Below are 26,197 nucleotides of genomic sequence, written 5' to 3'. Positions count from 1 at the left end.
AAGTTCGTCAAGATTCATTCTGCGAAACAAATTGCCAAAATACTAGTTAAGTAACTTATGCACTGTTTTTAAATTTTTCAGTACAATATCTTGACCGTAAGAAAGTCCAATAACTAGGCACCACTCTCCAACTGATAAGCTTATCAAATGCTTACCAATTTGAAACTAAAATTGATCTTTTTTTGTTTCTTATGCATGGGCCACTTGCCTAAGCAACACATTATGCACAATTACGCCACTAAACGAAAAGGTTTGGCACTCCATGAAATGCCCAAATATGTCTTCTTTGAACTGTTTCAACTACCGTTTTGTTAATTTTTTTCAAATGCCTTTTAAAACTATATCTAATTTACACATACTCTTGATACGCGCCGAGAAGTGATTGTCATAAGGTACCTTCATCGTACCCTATTCATACGTCGGTCCGGGAGGATTATGCTTTCCTATTTTCAATTTTTCCATGTATCTGATACAAGTTACATAATTAAATTGTTATATTGCACAATTACACGCAATAAATTAATAACATTAACAACACAAAAAAAAAAAATAAAAACCAAAGTGTTGTCTCATGGTGCGGCAAGGCTGCTTGTCCCACCAAGACGCGCTGTCTCTTGGCACGATAATGCACCTGTCGCACGGGTGTGAGAGAGGCGTGCGCACCGTTCTTTTGTCGATTGCCAAATCATTAATTAGTTAGTAAAATAATACAATTAATTCACTTAAATCTTATAAAAAAAAACTACCAACCACTTAATAACACATCATTTAAAATGAAATTTATAGTAAAAAAATTTAAAATATTTATCATTATGTAGGAGTAGATTCTCGAGCCATACTTACTAAAGCTCTGAATTGTACCATCTTGACTGCCAATAAATCCCAAAATGTTATTGTATACATGTTGCTGGCCAATTGTATTTTTTTAACAAATTCTTTGAGGAAAAAATAAAAAAAGGTATCACGAAAATTGAAAAGGTTCAGCGGTTGCGAATATGGCCATTATAATAAAAAGCAATACAACAAAATGCAGGAACAGATGTTATATTGATAAATAAACATTGTCATGCACAACTGTCTCCTTTACATTCAAAATCCTGATCTTTTTATATCCTAAACATATGTACAGTGGAAATAAAAAGACAGTTACCATATTGCGATAACCCAAATGACCCATGAAGCGCTGCGGCAGAAAACACTTCTGATTTATCAAACCAAGCATGAAATGGATCCACCATCTGCATAAACTTCCATGCAATATCTTTGAAGTATCCAATGCCTGAAAGAGCTTCACTTGTGCTATATATCCTACTACCAACTTGTCATACGTATTACTAAATGTTAGTCTCATGGATGTAACTTGAGGGGGTCAAATCTCAGTCTTCTAAAGAACAACAGTAATTTACATCTAAGGCATATCATGGTAGGACAATGGATACTGAACAAGGACCATGCAGAGCAAATTGTGTCTGAATCCATCGTCATTCCCAACCCATCAACAATTTCCAAACTCCTTCCTCAATCTTATTTCTTGGGACAGACAATCCATCCCCTTCATCAAGTAGGACTCTGTAAACTTCCCATTCCCTATCTCCAATCATGTGCCTTCCAATCTCAGCCTGAAAACAAAAAGGGGCAATAGATGTTATACTTTTCATTTAGGAAGATTGAAAGGATTTGTTGCTAAAAAACAAGAATTTAATTGTTTTTTGTACAAATTTCTTGAATGCCAATTCTTGGAATCAAATCAAAGTAAAAATGACAAAACAACAAGTATCTATAACTCATCATTGTGATAATGTTATATCCTAACTGTGAAAAGTAAAATGGAATGCAACATTATGACAATAACACAACGTAGCTCAGCTGTGGCGACTCCATTACTGGAATGATGACATAGCTGCCTAATGTTTTATGTTTATCCTCACAATATTAATAATGCAACAAATGCAATTAAACAAAACTGAATATGTAAGCATGGCCAAAATGGTTTTTCACTTAATGTCGTAGGAAAATAAGTACATACCGAAAAGATGCAAATATCAAGCATCTTGAGAGCAAGGGTGATATCGTGAAAAACAAGAGGTCTACCCTTGCCAGATAATTCCACAGGATTTGCAACCAGAAGCTCTGTATCAGGACCCCTGCTGACCACAGTTACTCTGAGAGGCTGAAGCAGTTCCATCCACAGTCGAGAGGATAGCCCATTCTGCTTGCTAGGGTCAACTATCTTTTTCCCATCAGCTTGCATGATAAACAAGTCAATCTCACAGTTTCCTCTTTGTCTTCTAGAGAAGCGTCCATATGAAACCTGCATAAAAGATAATGCTTAATATGTTAATGTTATGCAACCAGCTGCCACCTTCCATTAACTTCCACTTTTCTAAGTGTTCTATTTAACAGAATATGATCGACATTTTTGGATGAGAAGTACACCAGCAGAACATGGATTTTATGCATCATACTTTCGAGCACTCAATATGTAAGCAAAGCAAGAACAAATCCATCTAACAACTAGATCCTTCCATGAGGTAAACAGCCGCAGGTCAAAGTTAAGCCCATGTTTGGTTGGAAGAAATGGTAGGATAGGAGAGGAATAGAAAGGTAACAAGAGGAGAAAATGAATGAAAAAGAGGGTCAATCATTGTTTGGTTCAACATGGAATTTATCTTTCTTCCCTTGTTTCTTTCCCTGCTCCTTCTTTTCTCCCCTCTCCTCTTCTTATATTTCTTCAAACCAAACATGCAATAAGATTCTTCCAATCTAAGCAGGTTGATGGTTTTATAAACAAATCACAAGCCAACCAAAAAACAAAAAAAAAAAGGATTTCAAATACTAACAAATCCAGGTTCATCAGGATTGGAGATGGTTCAAGAAAGAAAAACACTCCCATAAAACATAAAGTACATGACAAAACAGTGCAGTACTTTCTTAAAGCCACTATATCTGAAGTCTATCATACAACCAGTTCATCTACCTGAATATTGTAATCCTTTAGAGTTCTCATTATGTCGTAAAGGAGACCTTTGTGGTCTTGGCAGACAATTTGGACAAGAGTATGACCAGGACTCAGCGAGTTGTCTATTGTGACAGAGACATTGCTGCAAGTGAGCGATCCACTTGGGAGTTCAACAGGCATATCTAAATGGAGCATGTCAATGATTGCAGATGGAAGAAATGAAGATGCCTGCGAGCAGGCAGTAATTTCTGTGCCTACCATTTCTACATCACAGCTTATCATTGCATTCCCCAAAATGGTTTTTAAGTGCTCGTATGTATCCTCCTTTCTCTTCCTTGTATGTAGAAGTTCTCTGATAACGAAAATATTCAGAAGCACATTAGTTTCTCAGAGAAAGGTCAACATGGACTCATTTCTGCAAAAGAAAAGCCCTTTGTATCTTAATGAGGGATATCTCAAAATCCTTTAAATCTTTGCATTACTACCATATATTCTTTTGTTTTTACCACATGAGACAACCTATCAATACTTTACGAAATTCGAAATATTGAAAATAAAAATGGCCTTATCTAAATAAATTCAGTTCTTGAAAAACCCCTTTGACACCCCTTTAAATCCCAAATAAGCAAATAAAAATAAAGAAGCAAATGAAAAAGTATGCACATAAATTAAATACCAATTGAGTAACTATCTGCCCATTATATCACAGTTCACAGGTTTTCAATACTCCAATCTCAATTGTACGCGACCATATTAACTTTACGAAGGATGGCACAGTGACCTTTCCAAATGAACCATTTGACAAGAGAGAATATCCAATAACATGAGATAGATGCTGCTGAATATTAGTCAATTGGATAGTCTAGTTAGTCAAGAGCCACAAGTTATTGTATATACTTATTTTGTAAAAACTGATGTGACAAAAATTCATTAACTGAATGAAAATACAAAACAATAAAAATTAATCATATGGGCCAAAAGGTATCCAACCAATTGAGTTATACCATATCAATTTGTAGTTTGTAACTCTATTATTACTCTAAAAAGTTGTTATATTTGAAAGTAGTGACCATTAACACAAATATCTACTAACAAGATGCGAGTTAAATTTGTATATGGAAGCTATTTCGCACAGTTGCAGACATTCCAAAATAATTGTATAACTCTCAGTCAGTGAATAATATGCAACCTTAATAACATAATTATGTTGATGAAAACCAAACTAGCTGTCAAAGATTAGAAGAATATTTTTGCTGATCTTGAGAAAAATATATCAAAAGAGCAAAACCTTGTGTCTGTGACAAAGAAAAGGTCCATCACTTTCCCATCTGGAGTAGTAGATATTTTCACTTTCTCTATGGTAAGCTCAAGCTCACAGAGAACCGCGGTAACATCTGGCAAAAGATAGGAAAAAGAATTGTTCCAAAAATCAATTATGGACACGGTTCTTAAAATATTATCATATCAAAATTCTCCACTGGAGGGGAAAATCAGAAATTCCATATCCAAAAACCAAGAAAGCAGAGGAATGTAATTTTTGTCACTCCAACCATAGTAAAAGAAAAGCATCTGAAATCCCAGAATCCATCAAAAAGCAAGTGGATTAAAAAGGGTCATTCAAAGATTCCACATTCTCTCTTTCTTTTCTTTAACAGTCAAAGGGTATGAATCAACAACTTAAAGGACAATACAAATAGACCACAAAAGTTTTAAATTAGCAAACCAAAACCCAAATTCATCTCAAAATAACTATGTTTAATATGAAAAAAAGAAACCAAATAGACGAACAAAGTTACATGAGCACAAATATAAAATCAAAAACAGAAAATTGAAAGTGTAAAAAAAAAAAAAAAGTACCATATAGAAGGCCTTTTCGATCATAACAAGAAAGCTTCAAGAGAAAAACATCAGAAGGTTTGGGTGCTTGCATTTCTGCGCGGTAGTAAAGAACCACAGAAGCTGAAGAACAAGAAGGGCATGCACCCATCAGTCTCTTCTTCAATAAACCCCACCTTGTTTGTGAGTCCCCAATCACCCAAAACACTATGTAGCACCATTTCCCATCCGTAGATACATCTTGACCATACAAATTCAAAAGAATCACACATATTGTAATTAACAACCATAACTTCGAAAAAAAAAAAAGAGCAATATCTTAACTAGATTTCACCGAATGTAATGAAAAACTTAAATACCAATCACTCGTTTCTCAAAGTTGAAGATCAATCACACATACCCATCACTCGATTTTACACATGGTACATACAATGAAAGCAAAATAAATATTTTTTTCCTCCAACAACCAAACAAGGAAAATGGCTAGAAATAAAACTTTTTTTTCCTATATTTTCTCAACAGCCAAACCAGGAAAATAGTTATTTAAAAAAATTAAAATCATAGTTTCACTAGATGTAATTAAAATCTTAACTACCCATCACTTGTTTCTCAAAGTTGAAGACCAATCACACATACCAATCACTCTTTTTTTTTTCTTTTTACAAAAAATTTCAAGAGGTAGATTCAACAAAAGAAAATCATAACATATTTTCCCCATATTTTCTCAGCAGCCAAACAAGAAAATCGTTGCTAAATACAGAATAAAATCAATTAAGTGGGGAAGAAATTACCTCCTCTGACAATGCTAAGACCAAAGAAGAGAATGATGCGACACAAATCACAACCAAGACCAGTTTTATCAGGGCAGTTGACTGTTATCACACATGGGTCACCTTCTTTGTCTGATTGGCTGATGATCACAACGTCGTCGTACAGAATTCCCATTTCCTATTGCTATTCAATTTTTCAAGCTTATTATTCGCTTTAAAGAAAGAAACAGGGAAGCAGAGATTTTTGAGACAGATAAAAATTAAAGATCAGAGAGATAGAAAGAGTCAGTGTTGTGTGTTGCTGCTTCCATCTTTGCTTCTGCTTCACTTGTTCTTGTTGTTGCAGTTGTTTCTGGCTTTTTTATTATTATCTTTTTAACTATGCTTTTTTCTCGGTGTTCCACCAAAAATCCAAAATCTCGAATCCATTTTATCGACTGATGAAATGATTCTTTTCTTTTCATTATTTTAAGATAGAGAGGATGGTCTGCATTGTGATTAATGATGTGAATCGGGATCCAGCTCCCTTGCACCAGTTGCAAGCCACTACAACGTTGTCCATTTCTGATTCGGTAAATAGATTTATTGGAAAATTTGTTCAACGGCTGGGGATATGTTAATATGTTTAGTTCCTTATTAACATTTCAGTCCCTATTGTTTATCAAACAATTATAAAAACCAAAAATTTTAAAATATTTACAGATATAATTGCATATTATTTTAAATTTATAATCTTTGATTCACTAACCTATTTTGACTGTAAAAATGAGTGATGGTACAAGGATTATGTAATCTCACATAAATTTTTTAAACGCTTGAAAATCAATACGTGTCAACCATCATTTTTTACATAATATACATTTAATATAGAATAATAAATTGACTATACATTAAAAATATGGGTTATTAACATTTTAATACTTCAGAAATTTGTACAAATAAAAAGGTAAAATTGCAAAATAAAACATGTGTAAAAATGTTTAAGGTTGTAATACTTTATTATTTTTTATTATAAAACTTTAATTTTTACTACAATTTTATTTCTAATGTTAGTTGACAAATTAATTTATCTATACAGAAATATGTTAGTTTACCTATAAAATACCAATATTTTCCTTTAAATTTAAGGAACCATTCTAAATTTCTAAATGTAGCCCAACAAAATTATATAGAAAGATTAAAAAAAGAATAATATGAAATGAAGGTAGTTTAAAATTTTTTTAAATAGTTCAAAAGCTTTTAAGCAATTATGTTTTTTGAGAATGATCCATCGTATTTTGCTCTTAGAAACTTAAGTTATGGATCCTTGTTTTAATAATAACTTATAATTTATTCTTCAATAAGAATGATTAATTAATAAATTTATTAGTTTCTAAATACTCTTTTAAATATATGGCTCACGACCATTTAATTTTTTTTGTCCTAGACTTTTTGAAATGACTAATCAAGAAAGAAACACCTACAGTAGTAATATTTTGACCTAACTGTCTTTTACGATGGTAAAGGGCCATTGCAAAAAGGTCACATTTCTCGTAATGTCATTAAGTGTTTAACGGCTTATGTTGCCTCCTTTGCATCTCTTTTGGCCAGCATCACTCAAGAGTCAGAAGAGTGATTGCTAAGTCAGTAGTTAAAAGATTCTTTTTAAATCCCATTTTATCCAAAACGACACTTATATATAAAAATTTGAAACCTATAGTTTCTTTTTAACTACGAAAACAAAATGGATTGTCATTTAGTTAAATAATAAAAAGATGAAAGCAATGATATATTGCTTCTATTGCAACACTATTGTTTTTGTCAGTCTTTTCCTTTAAAATAAATAAAACTGATGAAGAAGACTTACCTCCTTAGTGTAGTTTTATTTGATTATCCATTTGAATTTGAATTTGAGAAATGCATTTTTAAAAAGGAAAACAAAAGAAAAGAAAATTGGACTTGGTTATAATACTTTAAGGACGAAGCTACGGTGCCCCGGGTGCATGGTACCCTTGTTTTTGGTAAATTACTTTGCAAGCCCTCTTATTTGCTGAAAAGTGAAAAAATTAAAAGTTTTGAAATTTTAATATATAAGTCCAAAATATTTCTACTATTTACACTTAAGAGTATATTTCTATTATTTATATTTGAATACTAAACCATAATTGATTATTATGAAATTTTTTAACATTGTCATTTGGTCATATTATTATTGATAAATTAAAATTTAATTACATATTTAAATTATTTATTATTGATTAAATGAATTTTATATTGTTTCTAAAAATTGTTTAATATTATTGATAAATTAATGTATTTGATTATATATTTAAATTATTTATTACATATTAAATTAATATTATATTATTTTCAAAAAAAATTATGCATTAATTTTTTTTTCAAGTTATTGGCCTTATATTGTCATTAATTTTAATAGTAAATTAGATCACTTGATCAAAATATAAAATTTTAAAATTATCCAAAATTATTTATCAAACTTTTGATCATTTTGCTTTTTTGAAAAACAATAGAGATGTCAATGTTAAAAGCCAAATAGAATACATCCATGCTGTTGAAGCAAGTTTTGCGTTAGATCTAATGGGCAACTCATATATGGATAAAATATGGGGTAACATGCACCAAGTGAACGGTAGCTGGACCCTTTTTTTAAATCACACTACTTCATAGACCAAAGAATCAATAATAGGACTTTTGTCGATCAAAAAATCTACTTCTAAAATATGATGGTTTTAAACTTTTAATTAAAACTATTTTATTGGGTTAGAGTTTATGAAAAAAAGGAAACAAAAATAGAGGATAGAGTTCATGGGTGCTAAACTGCTAATTATGAATAAAGAAAGAACATAAATAAAGAAGATAATAGTATGTTAGAGTGCAATTTATGCACTAGTTTTGCATTATTTACTTCCCTTAATATCAATGTTTTGCACTTAATAATAGTGATTTACTTGTGTTTTACTTTTGTAGGTACAATTCTATTGATTGGTGATAAAATTGAGCTAAAAGATGATGTTTAAGGATGATTGTTCTTTTGGAGAAATTATGAGCATCAGAAGAACTTTGTTGATAAGGCGTGGGCGCGTGCTGTCAACTGCGGACCTGCAGTTTTTAGTTTAACGTGTTTTGTATTTTTGGTTATTTTTGTAATTACGAATTTAATATTTCAGATATTAGGATTTTATTTTAAATAGAATTCTAGAGGAGAAGAGAGAGAAAGTATTTAAGGGAGGAATCTATTGTGAAAAAGGGGGATTGAGGGATTGGAGAAAAAGAAACCCTAGATCTAATTTTTCTCTTCTCTCTATGAGGAACTAAACCCATTTTTCTGGTTGAAGGTTAATGAAGCTTTGATTCATCACTACTGTGAGATCTTTCTTGTGCTTTAATTGTTTTATTACTTTTTGGGTATTTGTTTATTCTCTGAATTATTTTCATGATTATGTTTGTTAATTAGGTAATTGGCCACTATTTTATTATCAACTTAATCTATTGTCAATTAAAGGATTCATCGTATGAAGAATTTAATGTTTGTGACAAATAACATAGCAGAGAGTTGTGTTGTGAGAATAAACAATCTAATTTAAATGAATCATCATATGTGTTGATTAGGATTTGGGTCTCTCTGGTTTTTCAGGCTGTCAATTGATTAAATTCTATGATCGCATCTAGGGTTGTCTGTTGATTAGGGAAATAACCAACGGTCGTACCTTGGTTATCGACTAGTTAAGGAGAGATTGGCTATTAGAGGGTCTCAGTAGCTATAACCGGTCTATTCATAAGTAATAATAATAATCTATATTTGAATCAATGATCAGTAGTCGAATCAAGCTGAGTTAATTCCTTCAACCAGAGCTTTCTCCAATTTGAATTACAACTTTAATTTGCATTCTTGTTATTTTAATTTGATTTTTATTATTGTCAACAATTCCCCCATTTTACGTTTTACGTTTCAAAAGGATTTAAATAATTACCGATCTCTGTGGACACGACCCTGCTCAATCACTATACACAATTTATTTAGAGTAGGAATTTATTTTTGTTGGCTTCGACAACCATCAAATTTTGGCGCCGTTGCCGGGGATTGGTGTCATTTATTTAATCCTTTTTACGTTTTACTTGGTGTATGGTTCGTTCTTCTTGTACAGGTACACTTTCGTTTGATCCTAAAATTGAGAAGACAGCTCGCCAGCTGAGACAGCAGACTAAGCGAGCTAAGCAACGATCCTCGTCGCCTTTGCTTTCTGAAATAGATACAGTACCTGATTTAGTTGAATCATCTAGCGATTCAGAAGAACAAGTGATGGATAGACCTGCACCTGTAGAAAGAACTCTTAGAGAGTTAGCTGAACCAGACTTGAATCAACAACCACTCTGCATTCAATATGTAGATTTGGAGGTAAATTTTGAATTAAAGTCTGGTCTTATTCATTTATTACCCAAGTTTCATGGTTTTGCAGGTGAAGATCCTCATAAACATCTTAAGGAGTTTCATGTTGTGTGCTCAAGTATGAGGCCACAAGGCGTGACTGAAGAGCAGATTAAGCTGCGTGCTTTTCCGTTCTCTGTAGATGGGCTAGCTAAAGATTGGTTATACTACTTGCCTCCTGGATCGATTACAACGTGGAATGGTTTGAAGAAGCAGTTCCTTGAGAAGTACTTTCCTGCTTCAAGAGCTGCCAACATCAGAAAAGATATTTGTGGGATCAGACAACTTCCTGGGGAGACTTTGTATGAGTATTGGGAGTGATTCAAACAATTATGTGCCAGCTGTCCTCAGCATCAGATTTCTGATCAACTTCTTATTCAATATTTTTACGAAGGACTGTCATTGATGGATAGGAGTATGATAGATGCTGCTAGTGGAGGCGTGTTGGTGAACAAGACCCCTACTCAAGCAAGGGAGTTGATCTCAAATATGGCTGCCAACGCACAACAATTTGGCAGCAGACAAGATGCCACTTCAAGAACGGTGAATGAGGTAAATATTTCTTCTGTTGAACAACGTTTAGATAAACTTACTTCTCTTGTGGAAAAGTTTGTTGTAGGTAATGTGCAACAGGTGAAGACTTGTGGCATTTGTTACAATATGGGTCATTCAACTGATATGTGTCCTACACTTCAAGAAGAACCCGCTGAACAAGCCAATGCAGTTGGAGGATTTCCAGGCATGCCTCAGAGGAGGTATGATCCTTATGCACAAACATACAATCCGGGATGGAAGGATCATCCCAACTTCAGCTATGGAGTTAGGCTGTCAGGATTCCCACAACAGTATCCACCAAGACAACAAACACCTCCACAGTCAAACTCTAAGTCAGGTATATCTCTTGAAGAAATTGTTAAATCACTTGCAACTAACACTCAACAATTTCAGCAGGCAACTACAGTAAGCATTCAGAACTTGGAGAACCAAATGAGTCAATTGGCGACTACAGTGAGCCGTCTGGAGTCTCAAGTATTAGGGAGATTGCCTTCACAATCTGAGGTGAATCCAAAGCAAAACGTTAGTGCTGTCATCGTTAGAAGTGGGACGGAGTTGCAAGAGCCTAGTAAGAAAGTGACAAAGCATGTAGAGGATGAGCTTGAGAAGAATGAATTGATGCCTAAATCTCAAGATGCACAACCCACCAGAGCGAAACCCCTACCTATTGTGATACCTCCTCCTTTTCCAAGCCGGTTTACAAAATCCAAGAAGGAGGAACAAGAGAAAGACATCCTTGAGACATTTCGCAAGGTTGAGGTAAATATTCCTTTATTAGATGCTATAAAACAAATACCTCGATATGCTAAAGTCTTTAAGGAACTGTGCACCTCCAAAAGAAAATTAAGAGGAGATGAAAAAGTTCACATGGGGGAGAATGTTTCAGCAGTTCTCCAAAAGAAACTACCTCCTAAGTGCAAGGATCCAGGTATGTTTACTATCCCTTGTAAAATTGGTAGTGTTAGAGTTGAAAAGGCTATGTTAGATCTAGGAGCTTCTATTAATGTCATGCCTCGTTCCATTTATTCATCTTTGAATGTTGGTCCATTAAAAGAAACTGGCGTGATAATTCAACTAGCTGATAGGTCTAATGCATATCCTGATGGGGTATTAGAAGATGTCTTAGTACAAATTAATGAGTTGGTTTTTCCTGCTGATTTTTATGTACTTGATATGGAAGATGATAACTCCTCTAATTCTGTCCTAATTTTGCTAGGAAGACCTTTTCTTAAGACTGCTAGGACTAAAATGGATGTACATAAAGGGACTCTCACTATGGAATTTGATGGAGAGGTTATAGAATTCAATATGAATGATGCCATGAAATATCCTAGTGAGGAACATTCAGTATTTTCTGTGGATGTTATTAACCCTATAGTGCAGGAAGTTTTTTACAAGGAAAAGACGAAGACATTGCATGATACAATGATTTTGAGAAAGGAGTTCTCTGTTGGTCAAAAAGTTCTTCTTTTTCATTCTAAGCTTAAACTTTTTCCGGGTAAATTACGTTCTTGTTGGGTTGGACCTTTTATTGTTACTAATATTTTTCCTCATGGTGCAGTTGAGATTCGGAGTCCGACCTCTGACAAAGTTTTTAAGGTTAATGGTCATCGCTTAAAACCTTTTTATGAAGGTTTTTCGGTGAATATTGTGGAGGATGTGGCTCTCGAGAGTCCCAATTATGGAGATTGATGCATAAATGTGTCTAGCCAAAGACATAAAACAAAGGCGCTTTTTGGGAGGCAACCCAAATGATTTGTTTATTTTGGTTTTTGTTTTATTTTCTTTAAAAAAAAATTAAAAAATTGAGTTTGCTTATTTTGGTCAGAAGAAAATTTTTGATAAGGCGTGCCCACGTCTTAACTAATAAGTACTTTTGTGATTTTTAATGTCTCAAAGTTTTAAGGCGTGCCCACGTACTTATTAGAAAAGTACTTCTGAAATTTAATGTGTTTGCTTATTTTGGTCAGAAGAAAATTTTTGATAAGGCGTGCCCACGTACTTATTAGAAAAGTACTTCTGAAATTTTTAGTGTCTCAAAGTAATTCATCACTAAAAAAAAAAAAAAAAAAAACCAAAAATCGAAAATCACTGTTCACAAATCCCTAATTCAAAAATTAATGTTGATTATCGTTTTACAGCAGCATCAGCCCCAGCCGCAACCAGCAGCATCAGCTCCAGCCTTCACCGCGCAACCAGCAGCAGCAGACGATTACGTCCAGAACCAGCAGCAAGCTCCAGCATCCCCAGCCCGCGCGCGCAGTGCGAATCAGCCCCAGCCGCCGCGCACAGCATCGCGCACCGCAACCAGCGTCAGCCCAGCTCTCGCGTGCAATCAACCCTAGCACGCAGATCCAGCAGCCCACTAGCGCAGCAGAACCAGCCCCAGCAGCGCGCAGCAGAATCAGCCCCAGCACGCAGCATCCCGCATGTAACCAGCAATCCACCATCGCGCCAAGCTCCAGCCGAGCAGCAATCGTCCGCAACCAGCCTATGCCCTGTATTCCAGCCGGGTGAATCGAAATCCGTGAGTGAAATTATTGTAACAATGCCGAAGAGGAAAACATCAACTTCGAGAGTGTGGGATTTATCCCACCATTTCCGCCAAACCCATAGACGTTATGAGAATCAAAGCTCACAATTCAGGGAAGTTTCTTTTTGTCCTTAATCTTTTATCCTTACGCTTTAATTTTTATGTGAGCTTTGATTATCTTACATTGGGGACAATGTCAGTTCTTGGTGTGGGGGAGGGATTTTTGCATTATTGATGTCTGGAATTATTGTTTTCACTCTACTCATCCTTAAATGATTTTGGAGTTAGTATGCTTCATATATTATTAATTTTCTTTTCCTCTCTCTCTCACTACTCTTTTCCCATCTATCTCAAATTATTTACATCTATTTTTATTCTATCATACTCTTTCATCACTCACATTTTATCTTTCACTTTTCATATTACTACATACATCTTTCTCGCTTATTATCCTTTTTACCTTTCCTTTTATTTCTCACTCATACCTTCTTCTCATTCTACACCACTATTGATGGTTGATTCATTTGAAGAGTGTACATGATTTGATGGCAAATTTACCAACTTTGTGAAGATTTGAGCCTATGAGCAACCACTTTGCTATAATTATTTTTGTTATGTGAATATCAATCCTAGTTTGTTTATTCTAGAACTTGCTTTGTTATGCATGTTGAAGCCACATTACGGGATTTTATGCATTAAAATGATAAGGGCAAACCATTTACTATTTTTCTATTCTCGCATTTTCCTTTTTCTCTACCCGAAGACCTTTAATTGCTACCTTTGTTTGAGCCTTAACCATTACCCATCTAATTCTCTCCATCTACTTAACCATTTTTCTTCTTTTTGAGCCTCAATTTAAGGAGATTTTTGGACTCATTGTGTGGATATATTTTGTTGCTTTTTCTACCTTGTATTAAAGTTTCTCAATTAGATCAACAAGCATTATGCTTGAATTAAATTGTGCAAGGTTCATTTCCTTGTTTTGATTCAAAAAAAAAACAAAACAAAAAAAAAAGAAAAAGAAAAAAAAAGGAAAAAGAAAAAAAAAGAAAAAAAAAGAAAAATCAAAAAAAAAAAAGAAGAAGTTTACATTCTTGGTGACTTGAGTAGAAATAAGCATTTTGATATCATAAGTTCATTCAATGAGTTCATTCTTCTCATTTTGATCTTTTTTTTTTTTCTCTTTCATGGACCTTTCTTTTTCATTTAACCTATTTAACCCCATTACAACCATTTTAAGACCCTTAGATTTTTGCATTTTATTCATGTTTTGTGGATTGAGATGTGATATATGAGCAAGCTTATGGTAATAGCATTCTTTGATTTGATTTGAGTGAATAAATGACACCCTAAACACTTTGAGTGCATAGAGTGAAGTTATTGAGAGGGCTATTAAATCTTGTTGCACTTGAATTTTGAATGGATCTTCTTGGTGGTTGAATGTTCTTATTCTATCTTATGAAATTCTATGCTCTAAAATCCTTGTCTCTCGAATGTTGATCGACTTAATTTCTTGAGGTTTGCTTGCTTAAAATTGTTTTTGGATGAGTTGAGATGAGAATTGAGTGGAGATTTGGGATTAATCTTGAGTTATATGCTTGAGGACAAGCATCATCTTGGTGTGGGGGAATTTGTTAGAGTGCAATTTATGCACTAGTTTTGCATTATTTACTTCCCTTAATATCAATGTTTTGCACTTAATAATAGTGATTTACTTGTGTTTTACTTTTGTAGGTACAATTCTATTGATTGGTGATAAAATTGAGCTAAAAGATGATGTTTAAGGATGATTGTTCTTTTGGAGAAATTATGAGCATCAGAAGAACTTTGTTGATAAGGCGTGGGCGCGTGCTGTCAACTGCGGACCTGCAGTTTTTAGTTTAACGTGTTTTGTATTTTTGGTTATTTTTGTAATTACGAATTTAATATTTCAGATATTAGGATTTTATTTTAAATAGAATTCTAGAGGAGAAGAGAGAGAAAGTATTTAAGGGAGGAATCTATTATGAAAAAGGGGGATTGAGGGATTGGAGAAAAAGAAATCCTAGATCTAATTTTTCTCTTCTCTCTATGAGGAACTAAACCCATTTTTCTGGTTGAAGGTTAATGAAGCTTTGATTCATCACTACTGTGAGATCTTTCTTGTGCTTTAATTGTTTTATTACTTTTGGGTATTTGTTTATTCTCTGAATTATTTTCATGATTATGTTTGTTAATTAGGTAATTGGCCACTATTTTATTATCAACTTAATCTATTGTCAATTAAAGGATTCATCGTATGAAGAATTTAATGTTTGTGACAAATAACATAGCAGAGAGTTGTGTTGTGAGAATAAACAATTTAATTTAAATGAATCATCATATGTGTTGATTAGGATTTGGGTCTCTCTGGTTTTTCAGGCTGTCAATTGATTAAATTCTATGATCGTATCTAGGGTTGTCTGTTGATTAGGGAAATAACCAACGGTCGTACCTTGGTTATCGACTAGTTAAGGAGAGATTGGCTATTAGAGGGTCTCAGTAGCTATAACCGGTCTATTCATAAGTAATAATAATAATCTATATTTGAATCAATGATCAGTAGTCGAATCAAGCTGAGTTAATTCCTTCAACCAGAGCTTTCTCCAATTTGAATTACAACTTTAATTTGCATTCTTGTTATTTTAATTTGATTTTTATTATTGTCAACAATTCCCCCATTTTACGTTTTACGTTTCAAAAGGATTTAAATAATTACCGATCTCTGTGGACACGACCCTGCTCAATCACTATACACAATTTATTTAGAGTAGGAATTTATTTTTATTGGCTTCGACAACCATCATAGTATCAAAATAAAAACATATTTAATTAAATATACCTTACGAATTACGCAACTTGTTCATTAATAATATTATTAGAAACATTTAATTTAGGCATATGCATGTTCGTTATGGTCATATATTATTATTGTTAACAAATTAATATTTTTTATCAGGTATTATTTTTTAATTGACATATTCAAATAATTATTGTATATTAAATAGATATTATGTTAACAAAATATTTTTTAAGGCGTGTTAATTTTTCGTGCATTTTAAAATTTATACATGAGATTACATTATTATCCATACATTATACTCATGCTAATAGTCAAACTAGGTCAATAGATTTAATTGTAAAAAAAATTGAAACAATCTGGACATATATGTCAACATTTAGAAACTTTTATCTTTTTTAATTTTTCAGAAAACATCAGGGATGACAATGTTAATAACCATGCAAACCCATCTGCACGGCCATGCAACTCTTTGGTTAGATTTAATCATTAAATCACTAAATGACAAAATAGGGGTACCAAACACCTGTTGCAAAGTAGCAGAACCCAATACTTTAAAGTCTAAGCATCATTAGATAAAAAAGAATAAATAAAATCTGATCAATAGGTGGCTCAGCTATATACAACTCTAAGATAATTGCTTTAGACCTCACCTCACACAAAAGGTCCCGTAAAAAATTTTACATATTTATTGAAGTAATTATAGTCATTAACTAGTATTTAAAAAGAAAATTGTTTTCCTTTTTTTCTTTATTTTTGCATTATCCCAAGCGTCACCTGACGAAAATTATTTTCCTATTTGTTTTGGCCAAGTTTCTATAAATTATTTTCCTTAATTTAATACTCAAACAATTTTACCTTTTTTACAATAGAAAAGTATACGTTTATAATATAAAAAATCTATTCGGCTATCCTTGATAAGTCTACTATACCATATCTCGAATTCTATCCACACATAATACAAGAAGAATATTTGCACCACTCATATTAATCGGGTAGAAATTTTTCACCTACCCAATTTAATTAGGAGGAGAATCAAGTCCCAAGCATTGCTTGAGTGCATATTCTTACTTAATATTTCTATTTTTTCAAATAAGATACTCTTTTTTTTTTAGTTTCAAATAAGATGCTTAATTAAATACAAAATAATTATATTAAATTATCTTCACATTCCTTTATTTAGCTCAAATAAAGCTCACACGTCCAAAATGTGTCTGTGGTCGAGCAAAAATAAAGTTACTATCTTGAAGATTAAAAAACTTCGAATCAAATTTTAATTTTAATCCATTAAAATTGATAAAAATGTTTTAGTATTCATTTAGGCAGTAATTTTACCGCCAAATGAACCAAATTCTTCTCTTAATATTATAAATGAATAATGATTTGATTGGCAGCGGTATTTTATGGTGAATTACATTACCATGTGTCATTGTAGAGTTAAGGCACAATTTTAATATTATTTATATAGTCACATAACTATAGTAAGTGTCCAAATACTCGATATACATAATTATAGTAAGTTTCCAAATACTCAATATCTAGTAGAACGAGTGACCACTAGTTCATCTTTAATCATATATTATGTATCCAACTATATAAATATATTGTTAAATAAATTTATAATTTAATTGATGTTACCAATTTTTGGCTCTTATATGTCACTGACAGTTAATTTGCTATCTATTAATTGTGTAATAATTTTGTAACACCTACAAATGAAGTACATCAATTATTAGTCTATGGATTATAACTTTTATGTATAAGTGCACTGTTATTTAAGTTTATCTACCTTAGTTTAAAATTGTAATTATCATGCTTACATCATATAATCACAAAATGCAATCAATAAAAATAGTATTTGATGATAGTTGTTGCACTAAAATTATACTAATATAGTTACATTGTTAATATAGTGGACTTGTACAACACAATGTTAAGAACAAGTGTAATAATAATTTACCATATTACTCATTATATAATTAAAATTTTATTAAAATAAAAAGTTTTCCTTTTTTTTTTTTAAATGAGCACTCAAGTTTGAATTTTAATAGAGGTGGAGACTAAAAATTCAATTTATACTATACACATATTCAATTAGCCTACACATTGATGAGAATCATGCCGATAAATCTTCACAAGATTCATTGACTATCCACAGATAGGGGTGGGCATTATGGTTTATGGGTGCGTTTAGGATTGAGGTCCTGTAATTTTTAAGTTACAGCTGCTGTGGAAAAAAAACTGTAACTATAAAACAAAAATTAATAATATATAGTAAATGTAAATTTTAAATAATAATTTTGATAAAATTATTAAAGATATAATAGATTTTGCATTATACAAGTGAAAAATTATATCAACGTAACTTCTAAGTTACAGCAGTTAGTGTTTACCAAACACTTTAGTGCTGTACCTTTTAAGTTACAGCTGATCAACTTCAATCCCAAATGCACCCTATGTTTCGATTTTTTTTTTCCATTTTCGGTTCGGTTTACAACTTGTTCGGGTTTAACAATTCAACTCAAATGGGTTGGAAAATTATTTTGTTTCGGTTCGGTTTCAATTTGTTAATTTTGGGTTGCAAAACGGTTTGGGTTATTGGGTTTATAAATCGAGTCGGGCTAATAATTCAGATAAGGTTAATGGTTTATGTTATAGCTAGAATTCTCAACAAATAAACAAATAGAATGGCAAAGGGCAAAGAATCATCCTTCTCATGATCCATCAACTTCCAAAAACCATTAGCGTATTGCACTGCCCATTATTTTGAATTCGTCGGGATAAAAACATCAACCAATTTGAAATATTCGGGGTTTCCAAAACACTAAATTCATAATATTCAAATACAAATTACAACAATAAAGAAAACACTACTGAGTATGTACACAGGCTGTGAAGAGCTGATTTACCATGAAGGCATGAAGAGCTAATGGCAAGCTGGGAGAAGGAGATGAAGTAGTGGCTAAACCTAAGTCGTGGGCTACGATGGCAATTTGAGAGAGAGTCTTGAACTAAAATAGTTGGTTGCGACGATGAATAAAGAAAGAGAGAGAGAGAGAGAGAGAGAGAGAGAGAGAGAGTTGTGAGCTGAAGTTGTTGGCTGCAACGACGAGTTGAGCTAACGTAGAGCGACGTAGAGGGACTGCCAAATCAAGTGGCATAACCAAATAAGAGAGGATGTGGTTGTTAGGGTTTGTTTTTTGTTTTGTAAGATTGTGAATTTGAGGATCGAAGTCGTGGGCTACGACGGCTAGACATGGTATGGCGCGGAGGATGACTAACGGCTGTTAGGTTTTGAATTTGGGATTGGGGATCGGCTGATTGGGTTTGGGGCTTTGTTTTGTCTTTGTGAAATTGTTTTGACTTCTGTCTTCATGCTGGTGCATGTGCTCTTTGCTCTGCTTATTTTCTCCCATTTTCATGCTTTTAATTGGTTTCTCAATTCTAGAATAGGGAAAAAAGCCCAAGTCGGCCCTGGGCCTCCCACGTGAGGGCTTGGACAATGGCTTAGGAAAAAAAGCCTGAGCCAAGCCTAAGCCATCAATTTTTTTTTTTAAAATAAATTTATAAGTTAGAATAATAAATTTAAAATTAAAAAATAATGGAAAAATAAAAAAGTGAAAGTTTAAATCCCTAATTTATATATAAATAATGAATAAGAAAAGTTAAAATTATAATACTAAACTCTCTTTTAAGTGTTAACTAATTAATATAGTGCTTAAATTAGAGAATGCAGTACTAAAAAATTAAATTTCTAAATTTTTATTTACTTCATTTTTTATTATTATTTTATTTTAAAATATTTATTTTCTTTGATTCATTGATTATAACAACTTGATTATTATTAGCTCATTTAAATTTACAACAATTTAAAAAAAATTGAAAAAATAAGTAAAAGCCTAAGCCCGGCTCAAGCACAGACCTTGCAACTCTACTCTTCAAGGCTAATCCCAAGCCCATAATTTGCCAACTCCACTCAATTTGGTTTGGGTTAACCCAAACTAAATTTCGAAACCGTTCGGTTTGGAGGTTGTAATCCGTTTGGGGTTTTTGGGTTAACCTGAACCGACTCGAAAACCAAATAACAAAGCGGGTTTGGTTCGGTTTGGGTCAACTTAAAACAAATGCCCACCCCTATTCATAGAGTTCCAATGACAAGGGTAATAATTAAGAAATGAAGGAAGCATTAAATTCATTAATTGAGCACATTTTAAATTCATATTTTGTCCATATATACTAATATACCAAAAATAAGTATTCAAGATAGTCAATACTTTGTCATTATTATTTAAGCTTCTAAATTTGATTGAGAGTGACCTGCATGAAGAAAAAACAAGGGCTTATCAAATTAGGAAGAAAAATCAGACAAAATCTTTATTTCCTAATCTATTTTGGAAACAAGATTTTTTTTTCATTTTACTTTAGGATCAACCAGATCTTTTATTTCAATATTAATTAGAATGATTTTTGACAAAAGAATCTCATTGAGCGCAGGGTCTCACTTATCTTGCTGAGGTTCACATCACACACACATTCACTTTAAACTATATATATAACATTACTAAAAATTCTATTGCTATGAAGATAATGTCCTATAGGTTATACACACATATAATAAAATTATATAATATTGATTAAAATTATGAAAAATTGAATTTAGTTTAATCATAGTAATATTGACTAATAAGGCTATTTATCAACAACATCAATAGTAAAGTTGTGTACTATATATAATATTAGTAACTATGATATGACTAGTAACACAAGATCAAATATTAACATTACAACATGTATAAGCTTCCAATAAAACTATTTATTGTTGTAGAAATTTGTAAATAAACGAAACCACAAAAATAATGCAGGAAAAAAAAATTAGGTTCTATGCAAGCTATTTCATACAAATAACACAAAGTAGGTTACAAGCAATAATTTAATTAATTTCTCATAATTTTTATGAATAGCTTACACAAGAGATTGTTTATGAGTATTATACACATTAAATACAATTTTATAGTATTTATATTAGCCATCTAATACTAATAATATTGAAAACAATAATGTTTGATGAATGATATAATATTATATTTGGTATTATCAATAATTATAATTATTTGAAAACTATTCAGTAGTTAAATATAAAATAATAATTGATTTTGGATTAATTTGATTTATAATAATATAAATAATCTTTTTCATATTTTAAAGTACTTTTTTCATCATTAAAAAATAAATTTTTGTATGTTGAGGCTGTCTTTAATAGTTTCCAAACTTAAATGGCTCTTGTTGATATTTAGTTAAGAGAAGGTACTATATGATAATTTAGAATGATATTTGCCAGTTTGCCCTTGTTTCGGTAGCCGGTTTTATGCGTTAAATTATAAAGCCGTTGGATTGCTTTGAAAAGCCATCGAGCGGCCAATATATTTTTAAATAAATCGTGGAACGGTGTCATACCGCGGCTATATTATAAGTGGAGTAGCGGACCCCAAATGTCAAATCTTACATAGGTAATTTTCGGTTTCTTCTCCTGAGGTTTGAGGTGCTTTCACTTTGATAGATTGTATGCGGGTCTCTTCACTTTACACCCTTACCGTTAGTATAAAGTATTATTGACTGTTAGTTGACTAACTAAATGACCAAAATACCCTTGCATCAAGAAAAGCTTTAATGTGACACAATTCTTGATTAGTTCACAGGGTTTTTTCTTCTCTTTTCTCATCATCCGTCAAAACACCTTATCAAATCCTTGCCGTTGGATCCTCAACATAAAAAATTACAATGATCGGAAATGCGAAGTCGAAGAAGCACACGGCAAAACATGTAGCAATGAAGGTGGACGCAACCACCACCAACAGAGGCGGCGCGACATTCGGGTAATTTGAGTTTGTGGGTTTTGAACTCGTTGGGACATTCAAGACGATCGCGGGGGAGTCGGATCGGCGTGATTGGGTTGATCTATGCAGGGATGGAGTGTGGGGCTGTGGTGGTTACGGATCAGAATGATGTTTGGAGTAGCATGGCGGCGGGACTGGGCACTGGGGCTGTGTGTCAGGTGGCGAGAGGAATAACGTCGATGGCTGTTGTGGGGGCGATTGGTGGGTTGACGGGAGGTGCAGCTGTTGCGGTAAAACAAGCTATGAAAAGATATGTGCCTATTTGATATCTGTGTCGAAAGTTCTAATTTTGATAGTAGGTGAAAGAATGCATCTTTTTTTTTTTTAAAATCGAAATATTGGAATAAAAAATCCAAATTTATTACTTGAATATTGATATTGATATTTGATAGATATATTGTTACCGGATGATGTCATAAGTAATGTGATTCCGGAATGAGACTGGTATGGCTCGATGACAATGGAAAGTTCAATGATCGGTGTGCAATCTAATGTTAAAAAAAAAAATTGACTGTGGGTTTGATTTGAGAAGATGAAAGATAGCATCGTTCTTTTTGTTTAATTTGGTGCAAAAAACAATGTACAGCAGCATATATGTGTCTGTATATATATATATATTACCCACTGTGTAACGAGAGTATTTGAAGATATTCCAATTTCTAAAGTGAAAAAATTCAAATTTATTAATATTTAATTAATTTAATATGAAATTACTTACTTGCCCTTATATACTAAACATATACTGAAATTTATACTAACGGTAGGGGTGTAAAGCAGAGATACACTCATACAATCTATCAAGGTGGAAGGACCCTAAACCTCAAGGGACCTTGAGTAAACCGAAACTTACCCAATCTCATATTAACTTATCATATACGGAGACATAGGAACCACATGAGATCGTGAGAAATTAGAGCAATATATCATATCGTGAAGCAAAAATTATCAGCTAACCTCGTGGCGCACGTTGGTTGAGACACAGAAATCAGCCGCCATCACGTGTCTTAATTTAGTCGGAGTGAGTGGTCCCCTCACGTGCTTAAGCTTTGCTTCGTCGGAAATTCAATTAAAAAGGTTTCGGCCAGTGCCAGGCTATCATTTTCGCCCTTAACACACCCAAAATGTTACCGTGTATCTCTTTTGGACATTTTGCTTCCCAATTAATTTTTATTCTAAGCAAAGTTTCTTTTTCTTTTTTTCACTTTTTACTGATTCCAATCTACAAGTAATATTTATAGTAGAGTTCGGAATTTACTGAGATTATCTTAAAAATCTACTGTAAATTACAATATTATAAAGAAATTTATTTTTATTCTATATATTTTTTTGGAAAGAGAAAATAAACAGAAACATTATTCAGAGGACCATCTTACTAAAGTGTACGGATGGTAAAAACTCAGGCCAATATCGAGTATGACAGTGTCTGAATTCAACCAATGCTAGATTTTTTTTTTATCCTAGCATAAAAAACTAGAATTTTATGTTTATAATTATAATTATATATATTTATTTTATAATTTTAATTTTTTTTTAATTTTATTTCAATAAAATTGGGCTTAAAAAATTGGACCTAAAAGGTCTAAAATTTCAAATATATGTAATAGGTAAGCCAAAAAAAATATAATTATTTAAAACAATATATTTTTAATACTTTTCTCATAAAATTTGAGTTATGGACGGTGGCTTATTAAGTCCAATTTCAAGACCGAATGGATATTTTTAATATCCATTCCAATGCACAATGGGTGCGTTTAGCAACTTGCATTACACTATATTGCATTGCATTAAAACACTGTTATTTATGTTAAGCCATGTTTGACTGCAATTTCTAGTGCATTACACTGCTTTAAGAAGGTGGTTAATAAAATGAAAGGCATATAAAATAAACCATGGAGGAGTAGGGTCTAGGGTCTAAATTTATTAATATTAATTTATATTTAAATTTAAGCAAGAAATTTAATTTAAATAATATATAAGATAGTAATGAACCTAAATATTTAATAAATAATGATAGTATACTATCCTGATTTTATTACATAAAATTATTTTAGTTATTTTACTTTAAATACATAGAACATATTTACTTTTATTTAATCATTTATTATTTACTAAATAATAAATTTAAAATGAAATTGAGATTAAAAAATTATACTTGACATTAATAAATAAAATAAATTTATAATTTAATATTGTATGATTTTATAATATAATTTATATTATATTATATAATTATACAGTAATATATTTTTGTAATACAATATCAAATTATACTATACTATAATATGATTTTACTATATTATAGTAACTAATATATAGAAATAAATTATATTATAATAAAATATTATTATCATATAACATAATATTTTAATATTTATTATTTAATAATAGTATATTATTAAGTCATTTTTGTATTATAATAATAAGATATAAAAGGAATTAGTAAGTACTTAATTTCAAAAATTAATAATAAAATCTTAAATATTAATAAATATTATTTAATTTTAACATTTATATAATATAATATTATTTTATATAATAGAGTCCATATTACACCAAACATAGTATTGCATTACAACTTAATGCAATGCATGTTAATGCAATACACTATATTGTAATATAATGTGTCAAATACACCTTACACGTTTAATGATTTTTAAGCATAGCTACTATGTATGGTTTAAACATGGACTTGACTTGAATTCCAATAGGAATGATTTGGAGGTGTTTTATCTGGTGAATGATATCAAATCCTAACAAGATATCCTTATTAGGCAGATGGGAACCAAGAGAAGCCGAGCTTAAATTGGAGGCAAACCAAGAAAAAGGATAGGACAAGACCCCTATCACTTTTTGAAAAGCAAAGTCATAATTACAAGCGACAAGCTTTTAGAAAAGTAAAAGTTGCTTAGGCTCAAAGACTGGTTTTCAAAATATAATTTCTCAGTGAAGCATATAAAAGGAGACCACAACCTTATTCCTGATATGCTCTCACGACTTACTAAACCAGAAAAATCCTTGTTTTTCATATCCTCAAATATTCTTAATAAAATCCTATCACACATCATGATTTATCTCAAAATTGAATATGTATACAATAAAATTTTATTAGATCAGTATATGAATGATATGATATACATGTGTTAAAGTATGATACTTTTTATGCAGATGTAAATTTGACCATGGAACTACCGTTGCAACAATGTATAATGTGCAAGCATTATGTAAGTTTGTATTTTTTTAATTTTTAATTGTCCAGTTATTACTTTCTCTAGTTTTAAAAAATCAAAAAATATATATTGTTTAATGAATAACGATTTAACTCCAAATTTATAAACTGTATCAATTTTTTATCTTTTTGTTAACAGTGATAAAAAAATAAAATAAAATAACTGTTTTATCTTTAAAGTTCAATTTAAACCAACTTGGGAAATTGAATTTAAAATTTGATTAAAAAATCAACCACTATATTTGTATCAGCTGTGAACCGTATAACCGAACTCTATGACAAAGTGGGTATTTAGAGATATGAATAAATGTTTGTCTAAAGAAAAATAAAAAAGTGACAATATGGTGGGTCATGTCATCATGTCATCAATTTCGATAGGTACTATTAATTTCATAAATTAATAAAAATTATATGGATGTAGTTGGGATTTTGAATCTTGCGTATGTATGCATTAACGGATGAAATTTAAAAATATGTATATATATATATTCACATATTGGAATCTTGAAACTGATTTTGGTATCTTTTGGGCAATGAGTATCTTGGAATATGGATTAAAATAATGCACACAATATTTTATCTTTTCTTATTCTAAGTATAATAAAATAGTTGTAGCAATCATACTCTATAATTTAATATATGTGTTCACCAAATTTTCATTAAGATCTTATTCGTACCAGTTGGCTGATTTTCATTGGACCCAGTTTAAATTTGATTCAAACAAATAAACTTATATTTGAAGGGAGCTTGTGATAAGTTTGGGTTTACGTGTATTTTTATAGTATTTGGACCAGGTAGTTTAGCTGAATTATCCTAGATAGTGAGCAAAAGTAGTAGATATAGTGAGTTCAGGTGGGAGGAAAAATAGGGAGAGCTCAGTGGAGTCTTGTAGGATTTGATAGAGGGCTAATATATGTTTAGGTGTAGCTCAGATATACTCAAGGAATAGTATAGATAGTCTCACAGAATACTTGGTGTAACTGGGTATCTATAGATAAGCTCATACATGAAAAACAATTTCGACCTCAAATTGAAAATATAGCAAAATAAACATAAATATAAAGAACACACAGTATTTACATGTTTCACCTTTTGGCCTACATCCATGAGAGCAGATCATCACCAATCCATTATATAAATGAGAGGTTATATAAGATTTTACATTATTCAAAATGAATAA

At 31.8% G+C, this 26,197-nt stretch overlaps 1 protein-coding gene, 1 non-coding gene and 1 pseudogene across 3 annotated transcripts; 1 reads left to right on the top strand and 2 right to left on the bottom strand.

Moving 5' to 3' along the window:
- Positions 1-1,028: 1,028 nt before the first annotated feature.
- On the bottom strand, positions 1,029-6,095 carry LOC102628967 (hypothetical protein). Of its 2 annotated transcripts, none has more exons than XM_006491598.4 (6): positions 5,587-6,095; positions 4,817-4,918; positions 4,248-4,353; positions 2,978-3,311; positions 2,027-2,311; positions 1,029-1,619 (listed from the first exon to the last, which is right to left on the bottom strand). In XM_006491598.4, the coding sequence occupies exons 1-6, from the start codon at positions 5,738-5,740 to the stop codon at positions 1,482-1,484; spliced, it is 1,119 nt and encodes a 372-aa protein (XP_006491661.1). In that variant the 5' UTR covers positions 5,741-6,095; the 3' UTR covers positions 1,029-1,481. The 2 variants fall into 2 exon arrangements, with proteins under 2 accessions (XP_006491661.1, XP_006491660.1); XM_006491597.4 differs by having other exon boundaries at positions 4,817-5,035; positions 5,587-6,093.
- Positions 6,096-9,763: 3,668 nt separating this feature from the next.
- On the top strand, positions 9,764-12,287 carry LOC127903085 (uncharacterized; annotated as a pseudogene).
- On the bottom strand, positions 10,244-10,350 carry LOC127903623 (small nucleolar RNA R71). The gene has a single exon (XR_008056332.1). It is a non-coding gene; the product is annotated as a small nucleolar RNA R71 (small nucleolar RNA).
- Positions 12,288-26,197: the final 13,910 nt, after the last annotated feature.

This window comes from Citrus sinensis, chromosome 6, assembly GCF_022201045.2.
Source record: "Citrus sinensis cultivar Valencia sweet orange chromosome 6, DVS_A1.0, whole genome shotgun sequence".
In the NCBI taxonomy this organism is placed as follows: Eukaryota; Viridiplantae; Streptophyta; class Magnoliopsida; order Sapindales; family Rutaceae; genus Citrus; species Citrus sinensis.
Note: the sequence above shows the minus strand (reverse complement) of the source record. Positions and strands in the feature narration are given on the sequence as shown.